Genomic DNA, 27,437 nt, shown 5'->3' with positions numbered 1-27,437 from the left:
AAGCAATTTTGTAGTTGACATTCGGTTCAGGTCCAAATGAAACATGCCTTTTTTTTCCTTCTATTCAATCACCAAGAGGGTACACTCATTCAAACAGCATTCTCTGTCTATGTCCCTCACCTCGGGCTTCGCAGCTCTGTATGTGATGTGGAGCCCAGGGCGAGTGAAGTCATCACATCAGTAAAACAGACGGCAGAGGGAGAAAAAAGTCTCTCTGCACTAGAAAGCAGGAGAAAATGATGAATCATGGTATAGTGATACAGTCAGAGGAGGCTGTCTCTCTCCCGAACACTATCTGAAATTAACAAAAGCAAAAGGCATTCATGTGAAAACACAAACGCCTGATAACAAATTAGGAAGGTTTTTCAGTTTTTGCTCCACCACTGTCCATATGAGCTGCTTCGTGACTGCTTGACCTGTTTTCAGTGAAGACTGAGGGTCCCATGAACGATGATATATGGGTAGTGACCGAAAGTAATAAGAAGAAATGATAGCAAGTGAGGTTATAGGATTTTTTCCTCGGGGGATAGGAGGTTTTCTGATGGTCAGTGAGTGTTTGGGGGGAAAAAAAAACAGCATCCACTCTAACAGGAGGACACTGATGTACTGCATGCAGGCAGCCGTATTGGATAGCACCACTCTCCTGATCACTTCACTGCGCAAAGTTAGGGGTGACTGCTTAACTTTATACTGTAAATGCCTCAAGGTACATTTAATGTTTGTGTGTCATTTAATGTGGGTCTTTCATGTTGTTTGTGAGCCCCTTTCCAAAGACAATTTTGGAATTGACAATAGTATTAAACTCTTACAGATAACTGCAGTCCATATTTCCTCTACATCTAAAATATCATCTTAACTTCTTTAAAGGGTTTTATTTTCTTTCAGTGTGATGGTAACATTATCTTTTATGCCTCCAGATATGTTTTGTTTTTACCACCCATTGCATTTTAATGGCAGTGCTTTTTATTACCATTATCTATGGAAAAATCCTAAATTGATAACAGAAATTGGGTGAAACTCTGAGGCTGCAGGTGCAATACACGGTTAAAAACACTGTGTTGTCAAACCTTACTTCTAATGAAAGCTCATGTTTGATGGTTGTGAAGCGTTGCAATTTTTACTGAGGCCAATTCCTAGTTATTATATCCCCCTAGTTGTGAACTAAACGGCTAACAGCAGTGAGGTACACCCGGGCTGTTAAAGAATGAACTGTTTCATAGCTGCTGGCCTACATGTCCGGAATATATTACACAATAAATCCCCCACACTAAACATATTTTTCCTTGCAACTGTACAAAGAGCATGATGTCATAATCCCCCTGCACCCTTTAAAGGAAACGTTTTTTGGGGTGGGAAAATGCTCTCATTAACAGTACAGTAAGAGTGAACCCTGCACATGAATCCAGGCCAAACGTCTTCTCTCTGGGTACGGTCAGCTGCGGTAAAACTGGCTCGACCTGCCCACTTCGTGCAGACTGAGCCGCTGGCAGCTGAGTCCTCTCACATATTGCACCGCCGAGGCCGTTTGTGGTAATGAAGGCTCCAAGCTTTCACAGCTGAACATTAGAGCGTTATGAAATGTGAATTGTGTGGCTCAAGGAGTGTATGAATTCTTTATCACCCTAACAAAGCAGCACGGAATATTGCTGGGCATCCGGATGACGTTGGTACAAATTTAAAATGCCTGGAGGCAGAAAGACCACAGCAGTGAACAGTAAAGTCTTTATATGGGAAGCTGAATACACTGAATACAGGCTTGATCGATCAATTGCGGGAACGATGCAAACGGTTACAAGATGAAGAAATCTTGCACTGATTTCTCGCTGAAGAAGATTTATACATGTTTTCTATGTACTTTGAGCAGTTCAACTGATAATAGCGAATAACAACTGATAATATATTGAATTGTATTGTGTAATTTATTATTTTGTGTCCCTTCCCAGCATCCTCATCTGCCTCCATCTAACTTTTCCTTGAGAATATAGTTGTAGACCCTGCATTACATTATTACTTATGTCTACTGTAAAAACAACATTTTGAAATAATTGATCATCTACATTTATGGGTATCAACCCCTAAAAAAAGCATCTTCAAGGAAGTATATATATATATATATATTTTTTGGACAGCATACCGACCTCAATGAAAAAAAAGAATGACATTTCTGCTAGCTTCCAGTACCAGTTAAACCTGAAATACTCACCTCACAGAGTTTATTGCTGTAGTATAAATATTATAGATGCATCAGTGTTTTGATTGAGGTCACTTAAAAAAAGCTAATAGGAAAACCCATCACATCATGCCCAAATAAATTGAATGAATTTATAAATGTTCTTTAATTAAACACTATGAACAAAATACTGAAATAAGTGAAACAGTAAATTGAATCTTTTGCAGAAGATGCCCATAGGTTAGTAATCTGCGTGCCTGCCGAACATAATACAAAAAGCGATTTGGCTTAGGTAATATTCTCCTGCGTTCTGAGGCTGATATATTGATATCAAGAGTAGCATCACATCTTCATTAAAAGTTTACAAGACAGATTCCAAACAACCCCTGGAAATACTTTCTGTATGCTCAGTGCAGAGATGAACTGTTTCTTGCTTTTGCTTCTTCAATATTCCCATCCAGAACAAGCTACACAGCGTAACTAATGAGTGACTAGGGATCTCCACGGGAGGTGGCCTATTATTATTCATTGAAAAGAGTAAACAAATGCACAAATGTTAATGTCAGAGGGTTCATATCTGTCCAATTAATCTATGGTGGCTCCCTTGGGCCTCCTCATTGTTAAGCCATACTTTTTTTTGTCTGCAGGGGAAGTATGCAATTAAGAGCCGAGCAGAAAAAAAATTCAAGATGTTTTAGTCTTTCATTTTTCTTCCCTTTCCTATTATTTTTTGTCTGTCATTTATTGTTTCCTCCAAAAAAAAAACATGAAATAACTGCAGCATATCAATATCAATCATCCTCCACTATCTCACACCAATGACATTCTTTTGGAAATCCTAAAAGTTGACAACTTTTAACTTCAAGCTGCAAGGAGCCCTTGAGCTGCACATGACAACTGCTTTAATACAGCATGCCGTCGCTCCACTGACTGCACACATCCCAGAACATCAGCTCTCCAGTCCCACACCGCACAAGGAATTCTTCCCCACATCTTAAAAAACTGTCTCACGTCATTAAACCCACTCTTCACACTCTTATGGATGCTGTGTGGATTCTCCAATAAGATAATAGCATGCAATCTGTCATTCTCCACCCCATTACCTTGCAAACATGGTGTGGAATGAAACTTCCACTTGGCACTGATGTATCATTTTAACATGAGGTTCAGGGTGAGCAGTCTGTCACCGGTGCTGATGCGGTGTAACGCGAGTCGTCATGGCTGCTGGGTATTGAGCGGGAGATGTCAATTATTGGATGGGCTATGGCTGGTAAAACAACAAAGTGCTTTTTAGTTAATCAGAGCCCAGACTCTAGGTTTATTGCTTTAAGTGACTCTACATCTCTCTGATGGCTATGGCCAGAGTGAGCTGCTATGTACTCCCAATAACAAAAAGATAACTTCACCACTGAAACCTGCTTAAATATATCTACAGGAACACTAAAATGGTACTAAGACATTAAAACATTAGGAAAAGTAATGGTTTATAGCCAAGGTAATACTGCTTTTTACAGCAAGGTACCTTTTCTAGTTGATGAACTGTGCAACACCAGTGAGCAGTCCTAAACACAATACTGGGCAACATTTGTTTACCATTTGTTTTACATCATGAAGCCAGTGATTTACGCACATTAATAAATAGTGAGAGTCAGAAAAGGCAAGAAACACCAGCCGTCTGACCAAGATCAACTATAAGAATAAATTAAACATCTGTCACAGTTTACAGTATTTACAGCACTTCACCTGGTTGTGTATTTATACTTTACCAGTGCATTTCTGGGTCATTACATTCCAGCAGTAATTCATTTCAGTTTTACAGCCACATAAGTGGTTTAGATGTTTGTTTACAGCTCATCTTATAATCATTGTCAGACTTATGATCTATGGAATTACATTGGTGAGTCAATTATTATTATAATGGAGAAGATGACCAAAAAATGCAAAACTGGAAACCCCACTCGGGAAAAATGAGCATTTATCTGATTCTCTGCAGATTCAGAACAAAATCAGAAACAGTATTTGTGTCGACAGGAGAAAAACTCCCACTGGCTCCTCTCTGTGCACAGTGCCTGGATTAATTGCCCCGTTGTTGTCAAATTGAACCCGGCACAGCAAAAACTTCCCCTCCATCAGCGATGTCATATCATGCACTTCCTCATAACCCTGCTTTCCACGGCACATCTGGAATTATTGTTAACACACATTTCCTCTCATGTGTATACAGCTACCGTGTGTGTGTGCTGTATGTAAACACCCCTATCCATCTGAACTGATGAATGCAGGCCGTACTGATAAAGCTGTTTGTCACATTGTGGTAAAACCTAGTGTGAACTTTGAGGGTTCCAAAAGAGTATCTTATACACACATAGCAGTGTTTCTTACGTTTAGCTGAATCACAAAAGCTATGGCGATTTTAGCAACTGTAATACGAATGTATCTGCTCCATACACGATAACGCCACTCTTAAATGCTCCAGACCAGTGGCTTTAGCTCTGCAGCATCAGCAGCAATCTCAATAATTCCTGTAATCTGTATCTTAAATCACCTGAATGGGCTGATAGCATGGTGTGCAATATTGAATTGCATTAAACATACCAGATAAACACCACTGAGCGTGCAAAACTGCTGCTAAGCTGTGCCGTCTAGGGCAGTCTTTATTTCTCATGGGTCCACTACAAATGATCCACTCTCTGCACCATGCTGAGATATAACCTAGAGGAGGTTGTGAATTCAACACAAAGCAATTTCTACTTTGAAATTTCACATTAAAGCTTTTATGGTTGATGTTTGTGAAGAGGGATTTTGATGCGTCCTGTGGGCTGATTCTCTGGCCTTGGGAACTGTAATTTAATGACAAACTGTATGGGAATGGCTGTATCCTGTCGTAGACTAATCCATGGACGTGCATTAAATGTTGTACAGTTCACACATGCATTTTATTATCTTGAAACATCTATTTATGTACAGGGAGGTAATGCAATCACTCATCTAACATACTGCAGGTTTTTTTCACAGCGTTGTTTCCTGCTGATGCAGATAAATGATGCTGAGGATAAATATGAATATTATGCACCATGAACATCTGTAGCCCCACTCCACCATATCAAAATCTCCAAAGCGGATAGGACATTTTCTACACCATGGCAATAATTCACTCCACTAACACCATACTACAGTATATCACACAGTCTCATGTTAATACAAAAAGAGCAGCAGCTTTTTTAAGTGGTTAGTGAACAAGACGGCATATGCCTCACATCTGTGTTCTTATTTGAAGGCTTTCACTCTGTAAGTGCCTGACAGTTGTGCTAGCTGGCACCTTTGACAGGTCACCCACTCTTGGTACAGTATATATGTGAGGTTAAAAGCAGTTAAATTGAAGGATGTTTCACTTAGTGTTCCCCTTGCATAACCGAGAACTGAACATATAAAGATAGCGAGAGACAGAATATAAAACACATCCTAACCACGTTGGATAAAGGCTGTGACTACACCCACACCACCCTCTCCACTGCTGCAGGCCCCTAAAAATAGGTCTGTAGCAATTGTACAAATAGATGATGCCATACCCTGGCATACTGCATTAGTGCAATAATGTATTTAACCCTTTCATTAAATGCAAAAGAATGATAACAAATAGAACACAAATGTCATTTTGGGTAATTGTTATATATATATATATATGTATTGGATAATTCTTGACTTTATCTGCTGTAACTCTAACTACAGTTTGAGGTAATTGCAAACTTAGGCTCATAAAAATGTTTACTTTTATATATGGCCAAATCAAATTAATGTGGAAAAAAAAAGTAGTGTTTTTTTTTTTTGGTACATGGTCTGCAAAGAATCTCAAAATCCCAAAGGTCCCTCAAGAGGGAGTTCCTCTAAAACACACTCCCCCTCCCCTACCTGAACCACCTCAATTAGACTCCTGTGTTTACTTCTGTAACGTAGTGACATCACTATGTACCACTAACGCTTGTATTAGCTAGCGCTCCAGCACACACCTGATAGGCTAAGAGCAGACATCCCTAAGCGGTTGATAGAGCCGGCCAGCTAACCGATCAGAGCAGACTGTGGTTTCAGACAGAGGGTGTAAAGTGGTGCAGCACAGGCAGTATGAGAAAAATAAAGAACTTTTTGAATATTAAAGAATGTAAACAAGTCAAAGTAGAGGCGAAAAATACAAACATGAATAATATGCATAATAGGGCTTTTAAACATCAATCTGGTCAAGAAAAAAGGCTGTCTTTTCAGATATCTTACTCAGAGACCTCCACTTCTGAAAAATCAATGACACTTTAAAGGAACGATGGAGGCAAAAAAAAGTGAACCCCAGATAAAGAGAAAAACTAACTTTGAGCTAGCTTGGCTCTGATGCTTGGCTCTGATCCCACTGGTCAAAAAACGACCACTCTAATCTTTTCCCCAAGCAACGCCTAAGACTGCTCTCTCTTTCTCTTTTTTTCTTATAATGTCCTTCAGGACTGGGCAACTTTCCCCAAGGACGCTCTGCAGTATCCACAAACTCTTTAGCCAACTAATTAAAGATGGCAGGAGGCGAAATGCGATTAGTGTGTGCTCTAAGCTTAACAAGAGCTACAACTACAAAGTCACAAGGGGAAAAAGTGGTCAAAATCCCAATCAGATCAATACTCAAACAGAAAGGAATGTGTGAAAACTGTCTTTAAGTCGTGACGCTCATCTCTCAGGACAACATGTGATTTTTTCCACAATGACAGACAACTGCCTGACTGTCAATGTATTTTATTCTCAATCATACACTGCCAAAAAATCCAGCAGGACTTAAAGAACTCTAAGCCATTGCAATTAACCTGTATGAAAGTCTTCTATTAAGTTGGTGGGATTGCTATTTTGGGTACAGGAATACCAATGAAATATTATTCAGGTCTATGAGAGTAAAAGGTCGGTAATAGGCGGGCTGTAGAACGAAAAATGTATTCAAATTAATAAATCTTTTCTATTTAAACCAGTGCAGCTTTTCTAGCTTTAACAGCACCAGGTTAACATCCCACAGACCCGTTGCATGCATTGTAAATCTCCTCTGGTGCCGTTATTCAGCCAATGAAATCAGTGCATTCAGATAATCATTGTAACTGGAGACTGAGACACACACTGGATGGATGATACGAGAGAATTTAGTGAGAGAAGTCATTTTCACATGACGTTCTCTTTGTTAGTGTTTATGCAAAGCTAAGCGTACCAACAGCTGGTTGTTGCTTTACAACCCAACATGAGTCAAAATGTTCCCCTCTCAATCTGGAAATCTTAGAATAAAAAGGCATACAAAATAAAGCAACGTTTAAGTACACAGCTTATAATAACCCGTTCGCAGGTGACTGGTGTTTAACCTTGTGAATGTGATGGTGACAGGCAGAACAAAATGCCTTGGCATCCAAAGTAATGTCACACAGAGCCTTGGCACCAAACTCTGAGTAGTACACATGTTGGCACCAAACAGCAGCCCGAGGTCCACCAGTCCCCACTGGTGGCTGGTCTCAGGTTGTACGGTGACAGGAGAGATGCTCAGAGGAAACTGAAGCATGCATGTGGAGAGCGTGGGAGGATGGGATAGGAAGCGACAACAAGAGATAAGACAGGGGGGTAGAAAAACCTGGTTATAGACACTGAGCCATGTCACAGGAAAAGAGAATCACAACAACTTGATCGCAGGCATACGGGAACAAAGGAAGAAGAAGAAGAGTGAAGTCTGCTGCTGCTTAACATTCAGAATTGGACAATATGAAGAGATTGTATTTAATTATCTTTGGCCAGAATAATGGTTTTCACCTGTCCATGATAACAGAACAATGAATGATGTTAACCGTGTAATTATTTTCCTTTTGACAGCTCTATGCTTCATCCAGCGCGCACACACATACACTTTACTTGGGCAGGTTTCCCAAGTATATTAACGTCTCTAAAAAAGGTGGGTTTATTTGGCGATAGGGAGATATGGACGCAATCTGCTTTTAAAATCCCTGACATGCTGTTGTCGCAGGCTTCAAGTGACACATCATGCACACACACGGTTACATGCAGAGCTCGCAGTGATTTCTTTGAAAACAATCTTGATAGAAATCTTAATTTTGAGACATGCATACAGTACATGAATCAGATGGCTAAAAGTTGTGCATTTTTCAGCCCTTATTTGCCTAGGTACAGCATGTTTTGCTTTTATAATCCATAGACATTGAAATATGCGCTACTCTCTTTAGCGTTATTTTTGTTGGAGATTGTGTTATTTTTCTTAAAGCAATATCGTTCTCAACACTAATCCATCTCTCTCCTGACCTTATGCATGTGATTAGGTCAGCACAGCCCACAAGACTGCATAGAAAGCCAATATTAATGACTACATACATGCCGAAAAGTTTATTTTACAACCTCAATTAGGCATTAGAGAAGAAAAACACAAGAAGCGCAGCTGACAGACAGAGCCACAGTTCAATGTATGTCATATGCTTGACAGAGCCATTAAAGGAAACCTGGGACCTCTCTTTGTTTGTTACTGTCATTGAACAGCCTGGCTGACATTACATCTCCTCTGTGGTCCCACACAATGAGAGTGATCAAGGCACTGTCAGTCGTGTTATTGAAATCGTTGGACGTTTTGTTTCCCATTAAAATAATACACTGAGGATGTTGCTATGGGGATTTCTTTTTTGTCAAAAACATAATGATGTTGTTTAGATGCGGCCATGTGTTTCAAAAAGGCTCTATCCGTTTTTCTTTCCTGCCACTGAAGAATGAAAGGAAATGTTCTCACTGGAGAACACGTGTTCTCCTGCACAGAGCTGGTTGGTCTGTGAACACACTCAGCTCGGGGAGAAAAATGTTGGAAATAGAACAGCAACCCCAGAATATAAATAAACTATTGTTAGCAATGTTAGGACATGGAAATAAAGTAATTATAATACATTTATTTCATAAATAATCGAGCTGTTATGTACGGTGTTCTCTGTAGAACCAATATTTTTGTTTGGTAGTGAACAACATGTATCCATAGCATAGAGAACTGAAACCTAAAGCAGGCCTAAAATGTCAGATCAGTTTCATAATCTTGCTTTTCATTTCTTTAAACAGACAGCTTTAGGTTTTGATCAGTTTTGGTCGTAATGTTGGCTGTTTTTGTCCTTACCTGTAACATTTGAGCTTTTGTAAGAAGAAATAACTTAGTTTAAATTAAACTAACAACATACTGTTGCTTTATCCAATACAATCATTGGTTTTAGTACTGCCTTTCATGGTCTGGTATGACCCAGAGCTTTTGCTTGTTCTTGAAATGACTGTTTAACTGAGTTATGCCTATATCCCATAATTTTCACTTGTCAATGGTTCATTAAAAGTGACATCTCTGAACAAAGACTTCTAGTATTCTAGTAACAACATTGGGCTTCAGAAATCAGACATGTATTAAACGTAGAAAACTTTCAGTAAGTGTGTCAAGCTGTGAATCTTTGATTCTTCTTCCTCTCTCACACACACAGTCCCGCACACCCACATGAGCACCTTGGTCCCCCAGACACTATTGAAGTCTTTAATCAAGAATAATGTGGAATGTCCGATACGGCCACCATTAATCATCTGAGGCTGGCCAACTGTCCCATTGATCAGCGCTTTACATCAAAGCCACTGCTGCTGGCACAAGTCTGCATGTCTGTCCGGCTATGTTTGCCATGTTACATGCCAAGCCTTAAATATTCTATACGACAGTCACTGCCATTGCTCTTATGTTTAAACATGTGAGAAATGGGAAAATATTTTATCTTTTTTAACCCGGTAAAGCTATAGATTTTATTTTAACTATAAATATGGGGTAATATGTAATAAGATGTCACTGTTACAATTTAAGAAAGAACACAAGAGGCCAGTTGTAGTCACTTCCTTAATGTGCTGCTCAGATACAGAGCTGGCAAAATACAATCCATTACCCTGAACTTACAGGAACAGTTTGCACAACTCTTATTTTGGACAACAACAACATGTAAAACAGAAAAAAGGGTCTGTGGATCCCAGTGGCAGCAAGGACACAATACGTGGCCTGTACCACACGAAAACATATTATCAAATCCAGGTTTAGGTGTCTTCACACACACACACACACACACACACACACACACACACACACACACACACACACACACACACACACACACACACACACACACACACACACACACACACACACACACACACACACACACACACACACACACACACACACACACACACACACACACACACACACACACACACACCCTACTGATTTCTCTCCTCCGCAGATCTGTCCTTGTCTTGCTGCAGCCAAGTTTCCCTGGGACCGGGCCAGGCGGCTAACAAACAGCAGTGTATTAATTGGATCTGGTAGCGTGTTTATATTGGTGAGGACTGAGATCATTTCACACTGGCCTTGGAGCAGGTGTGCCAAATGAGCAAACTGCACAGGCTCAGCACATTCACGCAAAAAAGGGATGAGCCCTCACAGAAAACCTGACATAACTCAGCACAAAGAGGCCCCACTTGCTAAGAAATTTGCATCCAGATCTGTTCATATCCACAACACAATGGTTGTTTGTTCCGTTTCCTTGATTCTGCACTTTTTTCTACCTCTAAACCTTCAATGTTTTCACCACATTTCTGCTTAAATAGCATAGCAAGGGAACTAGCTTCTACACAGTATTGCTTTTGTGTACCTCACTTGAACCCTTATAGAACTAACAGGCTTACATTGTGTCTCAGGTACTGAAAAGAGAAAATTCATGATGTGTTTGACATTATTTCATCATGTTCCCTTTAAGTTCAGGATCTGCACTTGATAAAAAATAATTAATTTTTGAACTCTCATCACTGGTTGGTTGTTCAAAATGTCTTTATGACAATTGCCATTTAGTTGAACAGGTGGTGTTTAAGGGGATGAGGGTTAAATTGAAATATCTATAAATGCTAACCTTTTGTTGTTGTTGTAAAAAAACATCCCATACTGATTTAGTATCCAATGAACACAATTTCTATAGATAAAACTAGCAAAAACAAATTGTGGCAATTCTATAAAGAATATCCAATCTACATTGTATGTTAGAGAGTGAAGTCAGAAGGGCAGTTTTGGTAAATATATATATATATATATATATATATATATATATATATATATATATATATATATATATATATATGTGTGTGAACCACACCTGCTGCGGTTAGGCCTTCAACTTCTACACATTGTTTTTTGGAGGAAACCTCTCATTTAAATCCTAAAATAAACCATCTTCACTATTGCTGAGCCACTAAACTGAACATTATTACTGTAATTTAAAACGAGTGATCGTTACATCCTTCTCTGTTTCCTCATCTCTCTTTCCGCCCAACACTGAATTGTCACAGCCTCGACAAACAGACGCACGTAGAGGTCGGAGACCACCTGTTCTGAGTCGGCTGAACTGGTGAGGCGATATCAGAGGACACATCTGGCCCGACCGAGAACAGGCCGGATGGGAATGGCAGCATGCTCCCGGCGCAGAATGCTGATGGATGACTCACAGCTGATGCTGAGGTCACTAAAGGTCAGATGGAGAATGGGGATTGAAAGGGTCAGTCAGGACATGGTTTTACTAGCGAGTATGTAACTGCCGGATGGGGATAATATAGTCAGAGGGTTGGCAGGGTACTTTGAACTCTGGGTGGGGAGGAAGGGTGCTTGATAAGTTATTTGGCAATCTGCTTAGAAAGGTCTTTCTAACAGAGTTTTCATATTTGCAGCGTTCATAATTATTTTCTGTTTTATTATGGATGTAATCCGGTGTGTGAATACACACGAGACATTCAGAATTTCAACATCAGTACTAGTTTTTCATTTCCCACCTCCAACTAAGGTTCTGTAGTTTGAAAAGGGGAAAATCTCAGAGGTCTGACTTGTGTTTGCTCTAGAGTTACATGGGATGGAGCTGCGACCAGTTATGGCCCAAGTCCATCAATCCAGTGTCAATATCTGTATCCCTAAGCAGCAGAGTGAAATATAAGGTCTCTGTTTCCTCTGAATAGGAAGCATTGACAGAAACAAGACTGAATACATCAATCTTGTTGGATGTGAAAGTCCCTGGACAAGTATGGCCTTTTATATTCTGGCTCTATGGCAATCCTTCCCCTCTATATGACACAATGTGTGCGTGAGAATGTTTGTGTATCTACATATTCATGAACTCCGAATGATCTCCACCCCTCATTTCACAGTTCACTGTGTTTTTTCTGCCGTCTGGAAGGGAGAGGAGTGATGAGAAGAGAAAGAAAAGTCGGGAGAACAACCATGTCCTCAGAGCTCTCCTCTTCCTTATTCTTTATCAGCTTTCATCTCTCGGCCCTTCAGAGAGACTGAACCATAAAAGAGTCCAATCACTAGGGGACATATTATTTTCTCCCTGCTTGAATAGCACAGACCTATACAACTTCTCCTCCTGCATAAATAACTCACGACAGCCGTAGCTGGGAGTGTGAGTTCATCTATTGGCTGTGTGTGTGATTAACATTAACGCGTATATACTTTCTCTCCTTCCTGGCCGCTCACAATGAAAATGGAAGGTGAATTTGAATAAATAGGAGAGAATCTTACTCATTTCTCTGCAGCAACAGGATCAGCCGTTCACCTTCAGCATGAACCAGCAGCTGGAGTGACGCAGGATAGCTCTGAAACACAAAAGAGATGAGAGGAGTGTTAAGGCGATGCCCGGAGCTCACCCATCCTGCCTGTGTGAACCAGTCTCTGTGTGAAGCTTCACCTCCAGCTCCGCACACTGGCTGTATACACGGCAGGATGTGGCAATGCACAATAGTGTAGGAGGAAACGGAAGAAAGCTTCCACATCCTTCACTTCCCAAGTCTGTGCATGAAACAAAAGTTGGTACTAGACTCACTCAACTAAACCAATCAACGTAGTTTTATTCTCTATACGGTTCAAGTAAGTAGAATTTTTAGGCTTTTAAATTCAATATTTTTTACATTATATGGTCCATATTTTTTCGTTGACAGCCCTTTAAGCATACGCCTTTGCAGGAATTAAATTGCATGTTCATTTGATGAAATCCATTACAGCCTCACTGTTCACCCTTTTAATGCTTCAGTGCTTCAACTGGTAAACACAGGGTGCCTTTAATTATTGAGAGGCTGCCACAAATGCAATTTACCTCTCTGTAAGGTTAGCTCTAACTGTGATCATTCAGCAAAGAGCCCTCAACAAAACACATCAACGGTCATGTTTGGCATGTAGTGATAGCAGATCATATTACATTTTTGCAAGAAAGTAATGGAACAAGAGGAAGTTAGATATCTCTCCTGTTGGATGAAGACTTTCAGATGTCCTTTAACCTCCAGCAAGGTGAAAAAATCTGGTGTCCAGAGGTAGTTGCAGCAATGAGTCAGATAATCATTGCTATTAACATGATGACTAACCTAGAGCATGAGTCCAGCAATCTTAATATTGTAAAGTTTCTTTGGCAGAAATGTGTATTTTAGAAGAGCAACAGAGATAACTTGCAGGAGCTTGTGCTTATATTGCTAAATGTCATTTTGATATGTAATCCTAAATCAAAATAAAGTGGCAATATCCAAACAAACAACTCTAAGATGCATTTCACAAAATTGTTGTTATCAGAGTGAAGGAGTGCCCTTGCAGCCGGACAGAAACAGAGTGTTCACGCCTGAGGACTCAGAACATTTGACTACGTGAACATAAAGAACAAAAAGAAAAGAAGACCATGAACTTTTCAAAAAGGATTTGTGTCGCAGCGCAGAGAGGAGCGGACATAGATTTTTGTCTCATCGGTTGATATTTCGGGCGTACTCTGTCCTCTTTCAGTGACATTTCTTAGGTCTGCTGACCGATGCCTTCAGGCCGTACTTTGCCAGTCTCCGGTCTGCAGCTCTGTCTGAGAGCCAGTGTGTCTTTCTTTGCGAGTATGTGTGTGTGGAAAGTCAATGTCACTGTAAGTAATGGCTCTGCAATACTTTACGGCCGCTTCATAACCTTCCACTGGCACAAGGAGCGGCGATATCAATCTGTTATATGGGGACATTTGAGTCTTAGTGCAATCTCTGGTAGGACCATCGCCGTCTGCCCTGGAAGTCAGTTTAATTAAGGAAGGGTCAGCTTGTAGATGGCCTACTGTAAAAGCACGGGTCAACCAAAAATGTTGAACAGTCAGCAGTGGCTGGGGGTTAGACAAATCTGATTCATTTGAAAATGCGTTGCATAACAAGCTCCACAAGGCTAAAAGCATGCCAATGTGACATGTGGGTGATAAACAATTCATGTAATTAACTTCAGTGCCCCCCTCCACAGATTGACTCTGAGAGAGGAGCATAAGGCTGGAGAAAAAAACAAATCTCTCAGATGGTGACTTGCCTGCAACAGGAAAAAAATGTTTGATTGCTCGGGGAGTTCTCAACACCTAAGCATTTCCTCCTATGGAAAAGTGTCCTTGAGGACATGCCGAATTTCAAACATATTTTTTTCCAGCTGTTAAAGGTGGGACAGGCCTTTCATTTCAATTCTATAGTCCAGCAAGGGCTGATTTTACTAAGTCATGTTTTAAAATAGCATATATCTTATAGTGCCGGACAGAAATGAAACAATCTACAAGGTGTAGCGAGGCTGCTTCACGCTGTCTAATCTTTCTCACAGCGGCAGGATTGTTCACTGCTGAGGTAAAGCTGTTGAAGGGATGACAAGTTCCAGGAAAATATCACAGTATTTTTCTTGCCTACTATGCAAACTCGTGCTCAAACAAAGGAGAGGGAGCTAGCATAGAGAGAAAACACAGTAGGGATCAAACAGGAAGGGGCATTTGAAAGTGAAAATCAAGCAAGCAAGGGAAGAGGAGATACTGTAGGTAAAGGACACACGTACTGTGGTTTTGTCAAACAAAAAGCCAGACATCTGTACTTGGCTCAGCTCTTGGAAGAATCAGCTGTAGTGTTGTGGGAGCAAGCTAATTAGCATTACGCTAGTGCTGGACGAGTGGCCTTGAGAGTATTTACCCCGGCGTTGTGCTGGAAGAAAGGTCTGCGCTCCTCGCCCTTCAGCAGCAGAGGTACCGTGGTCTCATAGCGCTCTGGTCTGGCTGCTTCGCCTCGCTGTTTAGCCTGGTCTGGAATACTTTCTGTAACAAAGAAACAGAATGATTCAATCAAATATCACACTACAAATGCAAAGATGGTTATACAGAGGGTTTCAATTCACTTGCATGCAGACAAAGGGGGCAAGCAATGGTCAAAACATCCCTTTACATATCTTCACAAATTCAAAAAATAAAACACCCTGCAATAAAGGCAGGGAATCCTTAGATACAAGGCACAGCACTTTTAAGAATTGTGGACTGAGTTCACTCTGGGTCCTTTGAGGAGATGTGCTGTCCCCCAACAGGCTTCTACAATAAGATTAGAGCCACAGACACACATCAATAATAGATCCGCTCACACAATTTATGAGGAACTCGACTTTTACGATAACTCTGCACAGGAATGAAATCTTTCAAAGATAAAAAAAGAAGAAGAAACTGGCAGGATAAACGTGTCCTTTCCATTTCCTATTTATCTTTTTACTTCATGTATAAAAAGGTCATACACTGGCAATGCAGTCCGCTGTCGTTTCCTCCTCTTTCCCACTTTCTCTCATTCATTTAAATCCTCTTTTAAACTCTGACTGAAGAGAAATTAACTTAGTTAGGAACCAATTATGCTAATTAGCCCTTACAAGACTGCTCATCGGGGAGGCCAACAAAATGGGATGTATATATAGCATAGGATGAAATATAATAAAGCGGATGGCTTCAAGCTGAATGTGGGAATCATAGTCACAATTCCTTCTGCTCTCTCCGTGTCTCTCAAGCTCCCCCCCCTCTTCTCCCACAGACAACAGAGACTGTCCCTGATGCTCCCACGGCCTTGCAGAGCATGTCTGAATTGTAGCAGGCCCAGCAGGCTTCCTGTGAAGCTCAATAAATGTTACAAACACAGAGAGGAGCTGTGGAGATGAAGTGGGGAGGGAGTGTCAGAGGGGAGAGGGAGAGGTTGTTTAAGGTTTCACAATCCTGTTATCACCAAAGCAAGGCTGAGAGAGCGTGCTGCGTTTCTATTTACTGTACGTCTCAGGTCTACGCTTGTTCCATAATCCCTGAGAGATATGCACGTAAAGCAGCGGTTTGTCTGCGCTGCATAGACAGCGTCACGCAGGGTACAACAAGAGTTCAGTAGTACGTTGAGCTCTCACATATTTGTTTACTCTTTCTTCCTCCCTCTCCCCCCCAGCTGGAGATGTCTTCATTTTAAGCAGTCTTTTAAAGTCTGGTGTTTCTTTTCTTTGAAGAAGAAATTTAGAGTTGAGTCCTGCTCCAACGCAAGTGCATTTCTTACATCTTCAAACGGTGTATGACGGCGGGTGCCCTTTGCTCTCAGTGTGGCCCAGACTCTCCGTTTATCCACAGTGAGTAATAAGCTAACAAGGGCATAAAAAGGGACCTCCTATATTTAATGAGGTATTTGAACATGTGCCGATGGTAGTTTGTTGGTTTTAGTGGTGCATGAAAACCACGTTAGACAGACGGAGCAGCATGACTGAGACCACAGGCTGCGGCTGGAGTGCCAATAAACGGAGCTATAAAAAGGGAAAGTCAGGCAGACGTCTTGTTAATAAAAGACCTTAACACTTCTACCGCTGTCCCTCACAATTCATTTGGATCTCTCGAATACTTTGGAGTTAATTTAAGTCTTAAAACCATACCAATGTAGAGGGGACGCTAAAGCAGGAGTATGCGTAACACAAACTTGTTTATATGTCATCAGACCACATCTGAGGGCCAAAGTGTTTATAGTTGTTCTGAATACTCAAACTAGACAAAAAGCCTGTCGCCAGAGAGGCGAGACACAATGAAACGCACACTATGGGCCAATCGGTCCTGAAAGGCATGAATGGTGTTGCAGTTGTTTGTTCACGTGGAAAGTGGTAGAAAAAAAAAGTGATAGAAAGAAGAGCCTTGCCCACTTGCAGCAGGAAATAGGCATGCCTGTTTGATCGTTGTAAGTGGAAAATTACAAAAAGTATTGTATCCACGCCGAAAGAATGTGGCATTGAAGATGTAATATGAATGGGCATGTGTGGAAAAGAGCTGCATGCCGTATGTGACTTTGTCAAGATTTTTGTGTGTATGCTCCAGTAAAAGCTGGATGATGATTAAAGTTTCTATGCAACATCCGTCATTGCTCTCCAAAAAGGAAGTATTCCCTTCAAACAGCAGAGAAAAATGACATTCATGATTATACTCATGGGCTTTATCCTCTTTTGGGATCCTTTGAAATTCAAACCAAAACTGGGTTAATCCCATATGTTTTTTGGAGAGTATCTTGATTGCTAAGCCAACCACAGTTGTATCCCAATGTTGGCCACAAGGGAAAATCTGCTGCGGGTCATACGTCTTAAAAACACAACTCTGTTTGGCAGCCAAAACATCTTTCCTCCGCTCTCTCTGTAAATAGCCTCAAAAACAAAAATCTCTACAAGGATGATTTGTTTTGCTGTTTTATCATTGCACCCCGAGTAGTCGCTTTATTGCTTTCTAACTGGTGGGTAATGTGAATTCAAACAGGGGCTGAAGTCCACTTTACTCAGCAGGGATGTGACACAGCCAAAAACATAAGCAAAAATAAATGAGCTTAAATTACTTCAGCCAATCAGAAGGCACTGCTGGACCCAAAATCCACCTCATTGCTTGTTGTGTATGTCACCTGCTGCATGATGGGTTCACTTATTTTCAGATATTCATCTTTTTGGTAGAAAAGAGTGTAAATGCTGACATGGTGATTAAAGCAGAGAACCATATACGCATATCTATGTTCAAAGCGCACACGAACAGCATTATCTATTGTAGGATCAGAATACATTATTTTTCATTCACACCTAAAAAGGGATCTGCTCTATCGACAGTTCTATCATGGAGTCGCTCCCTCGAGATGGAAGAAGAGGATAAACAGTGTGGTGAAGGTCAAAACAGGCAGCATGAAGGACGTGGTAATCTATAGGCAATGTATTCAGAGAACAAGAAAGTGAATGTCACAGCGGGACTTTAGCACCTTCCCTCAATCTGATTACCCTGAAATTAAATTAGCATACAGACTATGCAAGTTTAGTTTTGACCTTGGAAACAACGCATTTCACAATATCATGCCATCATGCTATAAGCACACAAAGGGCTGGTCATTGATCTTTAATGTTCATTGATTCAACTGATGTTTATTTGCTGTATCAATCATTTGGCCTATAATATAAGAAAGTTGTGAAAAATCTCCCTGAAGCCCAAAGCTTACGTATTACAAAATGTGTTTTTCCCACTAGCCAGAGCCACCACAGTTAGGTTTTTGTTTCCGATGGGATGCAGATTATTCTCCAAGTTAATCGGGGGGTAATCATATATTAAACGTGAGAAAAGTGTGAAAATATCCCAAAAGCTAAGGTGATATCTTTGGATGTTTTGCATTGTCGGTCAAAAGCCCAAAGACATTAATTAGAATGGATATCAAATATAGAAAATCAAGACTTTTCTATATTTGTGAGGCTGAAACACACAGTTTTGACAATTCTGCATATAAAACTACTTTTTACATTGCTCAACTTATCAATTAGGTGACAGATCCTTTGAAGTAAGTAAATAAGTTTACTATAACTTGAGTAGCCAGAAACTATTTATTTTTTGGGGCATATTCCCTTTAAGTAATACTCAAAGACTATTTTGTTATCAAAATGAATGCAGATGCAGGTGACTGCAGGAGCCTACAGGATAAATGGTGGTGCTTTTTCATCCCTTCTACAACATTTCTTAAAATCATGTTGTTGCAAAGCTAACCTCGGTCTAAGCTGCACTTAACCACACAGGCCTTGTCTCTACAAATTTACACTCGGAACAAAAATAAGAGCAAGGAAACATGACGGGGGCCTCGGAGACGTGACATTCTGGGTATTATGAAGCGAAGGCTTTTAATAACAGCGCACCAGAGTAAAAGAGCTCTCATTATGGTTTGACAATGATGATTTTATATTCAATATCTGCAAGGCCAGCCCTCCATTCCTCCAAACAAACCCCTGGTAAGTGTCTGTGAATTCAAAAGGTGAATTTCTGCTGGCAGTGACTCACTGGAGTACCCCCTTTGAGCAAGCAGAAAGAAGATGATGGTCCTATGATTACTAACAAGGAGAAATGCCCGCACAGAAGAAGTGAGTTCAACTGTTGCAATTATATTCCATTGATATCTGGCTCCATCCCAGAATCAATGCCGGGAGTACCTACTGTATTGATCAGATGAAGGCCATGTTTAGAGAGCCAAGGTGAAACCACTGCATTGACATTGCATGGAGTTGGTATCAGTGTGGAGTAGAGTGGTCTTTCTTTCAATGCTTTTTCATTTGGGTGCATGAAATAAAACCTGAGAGTAAAATAGAAAAACTAAAGTTATGTCATGTTTTCTACCTTTATAATGCTTATATTAAATTACTAGAGGAGCAATTGATTCAACTATCACAGATAAAAATTCTAATAAATGTTTAAAGCTTCCCTAAAGTATTGTTGATTGTTGATGTTGATTGTAGGGCTATTGCTTTATATGATGTGCCAACATGTCAAACCCCCTTTATGTATTTACAGCACTAAAAGGAATCGTTTGACCTCCCAGGAAATACATGTATTCAATTTACTTTACAACAGGAGTCTTCTAGCTCTAGATTTATATTCAAAAGGACAGATATAAGAGTTGTATTGATTGTCTAACCCAACTGTAAGCAAAGCATAAGGGCTGCAGCGATACGGGCTCAGGAGGCAGGTTGTTTGCTCATTACAGGGTTAGCAGTTTGTTCCAAAAATCCATATTTTCACATGTCAAATTTTGGTTGAATAAGACTATGAACCTTGAATTGTTGAACACCAGCATCTTGCTTGGTGGCCCGCTACCATCGGTGTGAGAGTATTTGATACATTTAAATAACGGTTTTATCCAACAAAAAACTAAATCTTTGGCCTTTATGTAAAAAGAGACGTATACATTTGAACAGAAAATAAATGTTTGACTGATTTCAGCTGTTTTGTCAGCTACCAGTTTCAAATTCAACGATACCATAATCATAGAAATGCTGATTAATCATCAAGGTTGATCGATTCACATCACACGGAGTGACTGGCTAACATCGGGTCGTACATGGGATACCATTTGAGAGAGACAGGAATAAAAGGAAAGGAAGTAAAAGAAGTGTGGTGCTAAAGCGCTCTGTTTTAGCGAAGATCTAAGTGTCTTTGCCATTTTTTTGTATTACTTCTGCCTCTGAGGCTCTAGTTTTACATTGTCTTACACAAGAAATCTGAGGATTAAAGATGCTATAACGTTTTCATCTTTTCGGTCAAAGTGGAACAAAGGAGCTCTACACACACTTTAGTGGAGCTTTCTGTATACATCCAATTACTGATTCCGTATGAAAACACCACTGACCTAAATACAGCAATGGAGGCTACACCTCCATTGTGCCCTCGGAAACAAATTCCTCTTACCAAAGAGAATTGCGAATGAGGCCGCTTTGAAACAGATATTCAGACAATCTTAATAGTCGTTCCTGGAAGTACAAATAGCATGTAACTTCTCCTAGAAAATCCACTCGAAGGTGATACCTGTGAGGTTTTCTGACATTTATTTAATTAGCTGCAAGTCAGGGACGCTCAAAGAAATAGAACGTGTTCAACATCATAATAACGGACTGCCTACCATATTACCGGTTGTTATGGTTAATCTGGCCAAAGTGTAAAACTCAGCACTGAAATAAAACCTTGGTTTCCTTTCATAATAAAAACTCTCTCCTCCACCACATCAAAGAGAGCACTTTACAATTCCTCCTGTTAAAAGGCTCCTGACAAATCCTTTTCACAAACAGAAAAAGTCTTGCTGCTGACACAGTTCAATATAATAATTTCCTAGACTAATAAAAGACCCGGAAAGCAGACAGCACGAGTACAGCTGTAGCTCTGTGAAGTGCTACCTACTTTGCTGCATATGAATTGATGTTTGATGTGAGACGCAACTTAAAAGAAAACACTCTTTCGACTGATAAAATATGTCATGCATTGAATCATATAGTCTACTTTTTTTTTTTACATAAAAAGCAAATGTAGTTTTTCATCCCGGCGTTTCATCTTGAGCGGCGTAATGAACAGAAAGGCTCATATTCCGTTAGTTGCAGCAATAAAGTGGACATACAGCATATTCAAAAAGACACCGTACAGTAATTTTCAGGCACTTGCAATGCTCAAAGACAAAATCTGAAAGCCCTCTTCAAACAGGTTTCTACATTTTTAGTAGATTTATGTAGAAAAGGGCAACATTATGAAATTGTTATTCCCCCTCTCTACACCAAGTTCCTTTAGCTTAGGCTTATTTAAAGTTTGTATAGCCCGACTACATACTCATTTCGTATAGTATGTACTGTCAACATTCAATATGGAGTATACAGCTCCGGAGAAATGTAAGAGACCACTCCAAATGTTTCTTAAATCTTTACCTCTACATGTATGGCAGCCATTCCAACGTCTGTTGAATTTCAATTCAGAGAAAAATTGTCGGTAGTTTATAGAATACAATAAAACATTTGTATAATAACTGAACTCAAATACATACCTATAAATAAGAAAACAAGAGAAAATGATCATGCTGAAGTGGTCTCTTTTTTCAATTTCGATTTTAAAAATTTTCCGGGGCTGTGTCAGAAGTCTGTCAATCAATCCCCGACTTCGGAAGGTCACTGCAAATAATCTCCACAAATGAACGATGAGTAGCTCCTACACTCCATTGTGAAAGAGTAGTGTGCATAAACACAACACTGAAAACGAAATAGTATTTACCGCACATGTTATAAGCATTGAGTGTACTTCATTCTTTCCATACTAAAGAATAGCTCGGAATCAGTTGCTGAATGCATCATTGCCAATATCAATGCCAATCAATTGAACGGATACATTTCAAATCTAAAATCGACGACCTCGATGTTGGCAAAAAGTCAGAGGATTAGCAAAGCTAGTAGAATTCATCTTCTGATTGTTTGTACAACACGTAATGGCAATCCATCCCATAGTGGTTCAGACATTTGAATCTGGACCAAAGGTTCATTACGAGAGCTGAACGTCGCTAACGTAACTAAAGTAAAGCTACACTCGAAACAGAGCCTTTTTGTTGTTTTGATGGATGGGTACAGTTTCCAGTTTGAATCTTTTACTCGACATGTCATTTGACTTCTTCCTAGTACAGTACATTTTCATCAAAGTAAATATATCCTCTACTGAGTACTGTTCCACTGCTCTACCATGTACAAGTAAGAAGGCAGAAAAAGGATGCTTAGAGTTCTGGATTGTTCAAAGCAAAATCAAATAGAATACTGAAAAAAAGAGGAGGGTTCAAATGTAATTCTGCAGTACAGTTCAATATTATGAGCTTTTTATTGACCAGGCTGAGAGGCAGAGAGAAAATGACTGAGAGAAACAAAGACTTGGAAAGCCTTTTTGCAGGAGTTGAGGATTCGAGTGCTCATTTCAACATCCCCTCCCTCTATCAAATCAGTTTCCCCTGTGATGACACACACTGAGGTAATTAGTGAAGAAGTTGAGAAGGTGTTAATCCCTGATCTTTTCCAAACAGAACAGCCCATTATTGGCCTGATGGAGTAAGCTACGAGGTCAGCGGCTCACAGTGAAATAATGGTAAGAGGAGACTTCCCACGGAGGGTTAGTGAGATTTGTGTATCCCATTCCCATCCTGTGGGAGCAACAGTGGGAAAGCAAAAATCCCATTTTGTCGTGCACAGATTTGGGCATTATGTCTCTAAGCTTTGGGGACTTTGGGGATTAACAGAAATGTATCACACAGGCGGGGCCACCTAGCAGCTATTGGTGGAGGAGATGGAACTAATATGGATTTTTATCCACGCTAAGGGAATTGGATGGCAATGTTGGTCAGTTGATTAGTGTATCTTTTTAGGCCCAAGTAGCATTTGAGCCTGCTAACATGCTGAACTAAGGTAGTGAACATGATAGTAATTATACCTGCTAATTATCAGTATGTTATCAACGTCGTCGTGATTACATTAGCATTTAGCTCCACCAAGTACAGCTGCACTGAACCGTCAGCCTGGCTGTGGATATTTACTCTAGTTTGTAAATGTCCTTATATTTGTTGGAATAAGTTTCAACAAATTGTCAAAATCTTGATTAATTGTGTAAAACATTTGTGCAAAACCACAGAAAAACAAGAAAAATGTGTCAGTGTTTCACCAAAAAAAGGAAGGTCATTCATATAGGAACACACGTGTACTCACACACACAAACATACACACAAACACAATCGTACACACACAAACATATAAAGATCAAAAGGTCGCTAATTGCTGTGAGCGAAGGACAACCAGAGGTCTTCCTTAACAATAGATGTTCACTTCACATGACGCTCTCCCAAACAGCCTACCTCAGAAGCTGTTACAACATGAAGGATGACGGTTTAAGAACATGGCTTGACTCCAATAAGCGATCTCTCACACTGCATAAACCGACTGAGGGGTGTGATGACCTTTCTGTTGTGAAATTATTTATGTAGTTGACCTAGTGGTTCAATCCGCTGTGCAACTGCGTGAGTCTCAAAACCAGAAGCATGTTGCTGTTGGATCAGTTCACTTTCTTCTTCTGTCCTCATCCGAGCAAAACTGAATATTTCTTGAGAAGGGGGCGCTCTGTCGACGGAAAGAGAAACAAACAAGCAGCCGCTGCTACAAAGAATTCATGTTTACCAGCTTTTTTTGATGTTGTTGTATTTCTTCTATTACACCTCTGGCTCTCTTTCATTTTACAGTGAGAACTGACGACTGCATGTGTGCACCTTCCGTAAATCCAATTTCTCTGCTTTCGAGCATACATATCAACGGATGCTGTTCACAGATATGTTCTGACAGCAGCGACTTCATGTTCCCTTCCTGCTTTGCATCTATTCATTATTCCTTTCTTTCTCTCCTCGCTCCACAAAAAAAGTAATATTCTTTCTCCTTTTCAGAGAGAATTTTCAGTAAATGGATGAGAGAGGTAGGTGTCTGCCTTCACACCGTCTCTTTTGATGCAGATGAAGGGGAGATGCATCGTTCTCTATCACACCCCTGATGGATGCTGTCTGTCAGGACTCAGCAGGTGGTGGTCTGCAGTTCTGTTGTTGTCTAACACCAGATTTCTCACAGTTTCATGAACATAACCCACATTTGATTCTTTCCCCATCATCTTCCCTTTTCTCACTTATGACATCTGGAATAGCTCAGAGCAATATTCCATGTGTGCATGTCAGTTTCTCAGATTATCACAAAGCTGTTTGCATCTGAATTGTACATGCCCGTGGTTTGTGTGTTATTTTGCCATCAAATTACACCGGCTTATGCACTATATCGGTGATCCCGTCATCCTCGGGCACAGCAGCACGTGTGGAGCGGGAGCTAAATCATACTGATGGCTATAATGACCAATGATGCCTAACAGAGGGAGACGTTCCTAACTGTGTCGTTCTCTCATAGCCAACAAATCAATGCCAGTCTGCACTCAAAATGTCAAGCGACAGCCACCCCTAGGGTTTCAAAGACAGACCCGGGAGAAGCTATTTCCTAAATCAGTGATTCTTAAACTAGGGGTCGCGACCCCAAACGGGGTCGGCAAAAACTTCCGTGGGGTCGCAAAATTATTTGTTACTTCAGTCGGAAATTAGCTGTTATAACACCTGGTGAAACAACGAAAAATAAAATGTCAATACAATGAAAATCTGCCTTTTTCTCATTCCTACACGCTGTTAAGAGGGAGAGAGAGAGAGAAAAAAAAAAGTTGCCCAGCTTTAAATGGCGTTTCGAATCGTTTATTGGTCCTATGATAGAAACAATGTAACAATCTGCGCCCACTGTTCAAACTCAATTTCTTCCCGGTTTTTTTACAATACGTCATAGTTAACTCGCCACGTTACTAGCCACGTTTGTGATACTAGCCACTTTTTTAGCCACTAGCCTAGTTATAACTTTCATCAAAAATGGACAGGTGGCTGCTAAAAAACAATGATTTGAGCTCAGAAGTGCCATCTACCTCCAGTTGTGCACCTACTCCTCCGCGATCCTCAGATGGGACAAGTTTGGCCGGTGGTGAGAATAAAAAAGACCCACCAACGAGGCGTCGCCGATACCTGAAAGAATTTCTTAAATATGGATTCACGTGCCAGGTAAAACATGAGCTCGACCACCCACAGTGTGTTATTTGCGGCGATGTTCTGGCACATGAAAGTTTAAAGCCCACAAAAATGAGACGACATCTCGAAAGCCGACATCCAGATGATGCTCAGAAACCCATGACATTTTTTTTACGAAAAGAAGCTGCGCTGCATGGGCAAAAGACCGTTGTGCATAGCCAAGCTACTGTGCCCACCAAAGCCTTGGCAGCGTCATACAAAGTGGCCCACCTTGTAGCCAAAGCACAAAAGCCACACACAATTGCTGAAAGCCTCATCCTTCCTGCAGCAATTGCGATGACCACAGCAATGCATGGTGAAAAGATCGCAAGTGTGCTTAAACAGATTCCCCTCTCCAATGATACCATGTCCAAACGCATTAACGACATCGCTAATGATATGAAATGCCAGCTCATCGAGAGAGTGAAAAACAGCCGGTTTTCTTTGCAGTTAGACGAGTCTACTGACTTGACTAATGTAGCCCATTTAATGGTTTTCATTCGCTACAGTCATGACGGGAAACTGCATGAGGACATGCTGTGCTGCTCTCCGATGGAAGGAAGATGTACTGGTGGAGACATTTTTAACTGTCTTAATGGTTGGATGGAGGAGACAGGCCTGGATTGGGATAAATGCATAAGCATATGCACTGACGGTGCCGGGGCTATGATGGGAAAACACAAAGGGCTGAAAGCCAAGGTCCTTAGCGTTGCACCACATGTCAAGTTCACACACTGCATTATCCATAGGGAGGCCCTGGCATCCAAGACACTTGAACCCGAGCTTAACAATGTTCTTCAAACAGCAATCCAAATAGTGAATTCGATCAAATCGCGCCCTTTAAATTCACGACTCTTCGCCCTTCTCTGCCAGGAAATGGGGTCTGCACATGAATCCCTTCTTTTTCATTCAGAGGTAAGGTGGCTTTCACGGGGCAAAGTTCTTACACGCCTGTTCGAGTTGCGAAGCGAGGTGCGCACCTTCCTCTCAGACGTGCATTCCCCTCTTGCAGACCATCTCACTGACTCGAGATGGTTATCACGTCTTGCATACCTGGCGTGCATATTTGACAAATTAAATAGTCTCAACCTGTCACTACAAGGCCCCAGCACAAACATCCTGACCCTCTCAGACAAAGTGAATGCTTTCACAAAAAAATTGCAGCGTTGGGCAGCCCGTGCAGAGAGTGGGGACTTTGAAATGTTCTCGGAGCTGCACGACTTTTTGGAGAGTGACATGAATGCCAATTCATTGAAAGAGTCAATAACCTGTCATCTTCGTAGTCTCCTCGACAAATTCAATAAGTATTTCCTCACGGAGAATGTAGAGCCTTTTGACTGGGTACGACAACCATTCACCAACTGCTCCTCAAACAACCTGCCATCTGAGCTCGAGGATGCGCTGATTGAGCTGTCCAGCGACCGCACATTGCAGGCGTCGTTTGCCTCAAAAACTCTAGATGAATTCTGGCTGTCAGTTGTGCAGGAATACCCCGGGTTGTCCAAGGCTGCCATGGACATCCTCACGCCGTTTGGATCAACCTATCTGTGCGAAAAGACATTTTCGTCCCTGGCCTACATAAAGAACAAATACAGATGTCGTCTCAACAGCATGGAGGAGAATCTTCGTGTTGCTGTGAGCAGCATCGATCCCCGAATTGACCTGCTATGCTCGCGGAAGCAGGCCCATCCTTCTCATTGACATGGCGTCCGTATAAGAGGAAGTGAGATCGTTCCAATCATACACACTCTCTGTTGACTCTTGACTCCCGTTTGATTTGGACATTTGTTTCATTGCTTTGTTTGTTCCAGTTCTTGTTTGCGTTAATAAATTGTTGCCGCCCAGGCCTTTTCTTACACATTGCCTATTTGTTTTTGCTTGATTGACAGTCGTTACCATGGGTTTGCAATGCATAACGTTGTCCTGGCAACGCGATTTACAG

The 27,437-nt window shown here is 40.8% G+C and overlaps 1 protein-coding gene across 1 annotated transcript in view; it reads right to left on the bottom strand.

The window, feature by feature from the left end:
- Nucleotides 1-27,437, bottom strand: part of adam12b (ADAM metallopeptidase domain 12b) — a 76,945-nt gene that overhangs the window by 46,077 nt on the left and 3,431 nt on the right. The window contains exons 2-3 of the mRNA XM_063875662.1: nucleotides 15,221-15,342; nucleotides 12,798-12,871 (exon numbers count right to left, since the gene is read on the bottom strand). Of these exons, the coding sequence (XP_063731732.1) occupies nucleotides 12,798-12,871; nucleotides 15,221-15,342 (196 nt within the window). The remainder of the gene's footprint in view (nucleotides 1-12,797; nucleotides 12,872-15,220; nucleotides 15,343-27,437) is intronic.

Source organism: Eleginops maclovinus, chromosome 22 (assembly GCF_036324505.1).
Source record: "Eleginops maclovinus isolate JMC-PN-2008 ecotype Puerto Natales chromosome 22, JC_Emac_rtc_rv5, whole genome shotgun sequence".
In the NCBI taxonomy this organism is placed as follows: Eukaryota; Metazoa; Chordata; class Actinopteri; order Perciformes; family Eleginopidae; genus Eleginops; species Eleginops maclovinus.
The sequence above is the reverse complement of the archived record's forward strand: the minus strand, read 5'-3'. Positions and strand labels throughout refer to the sequence as shown.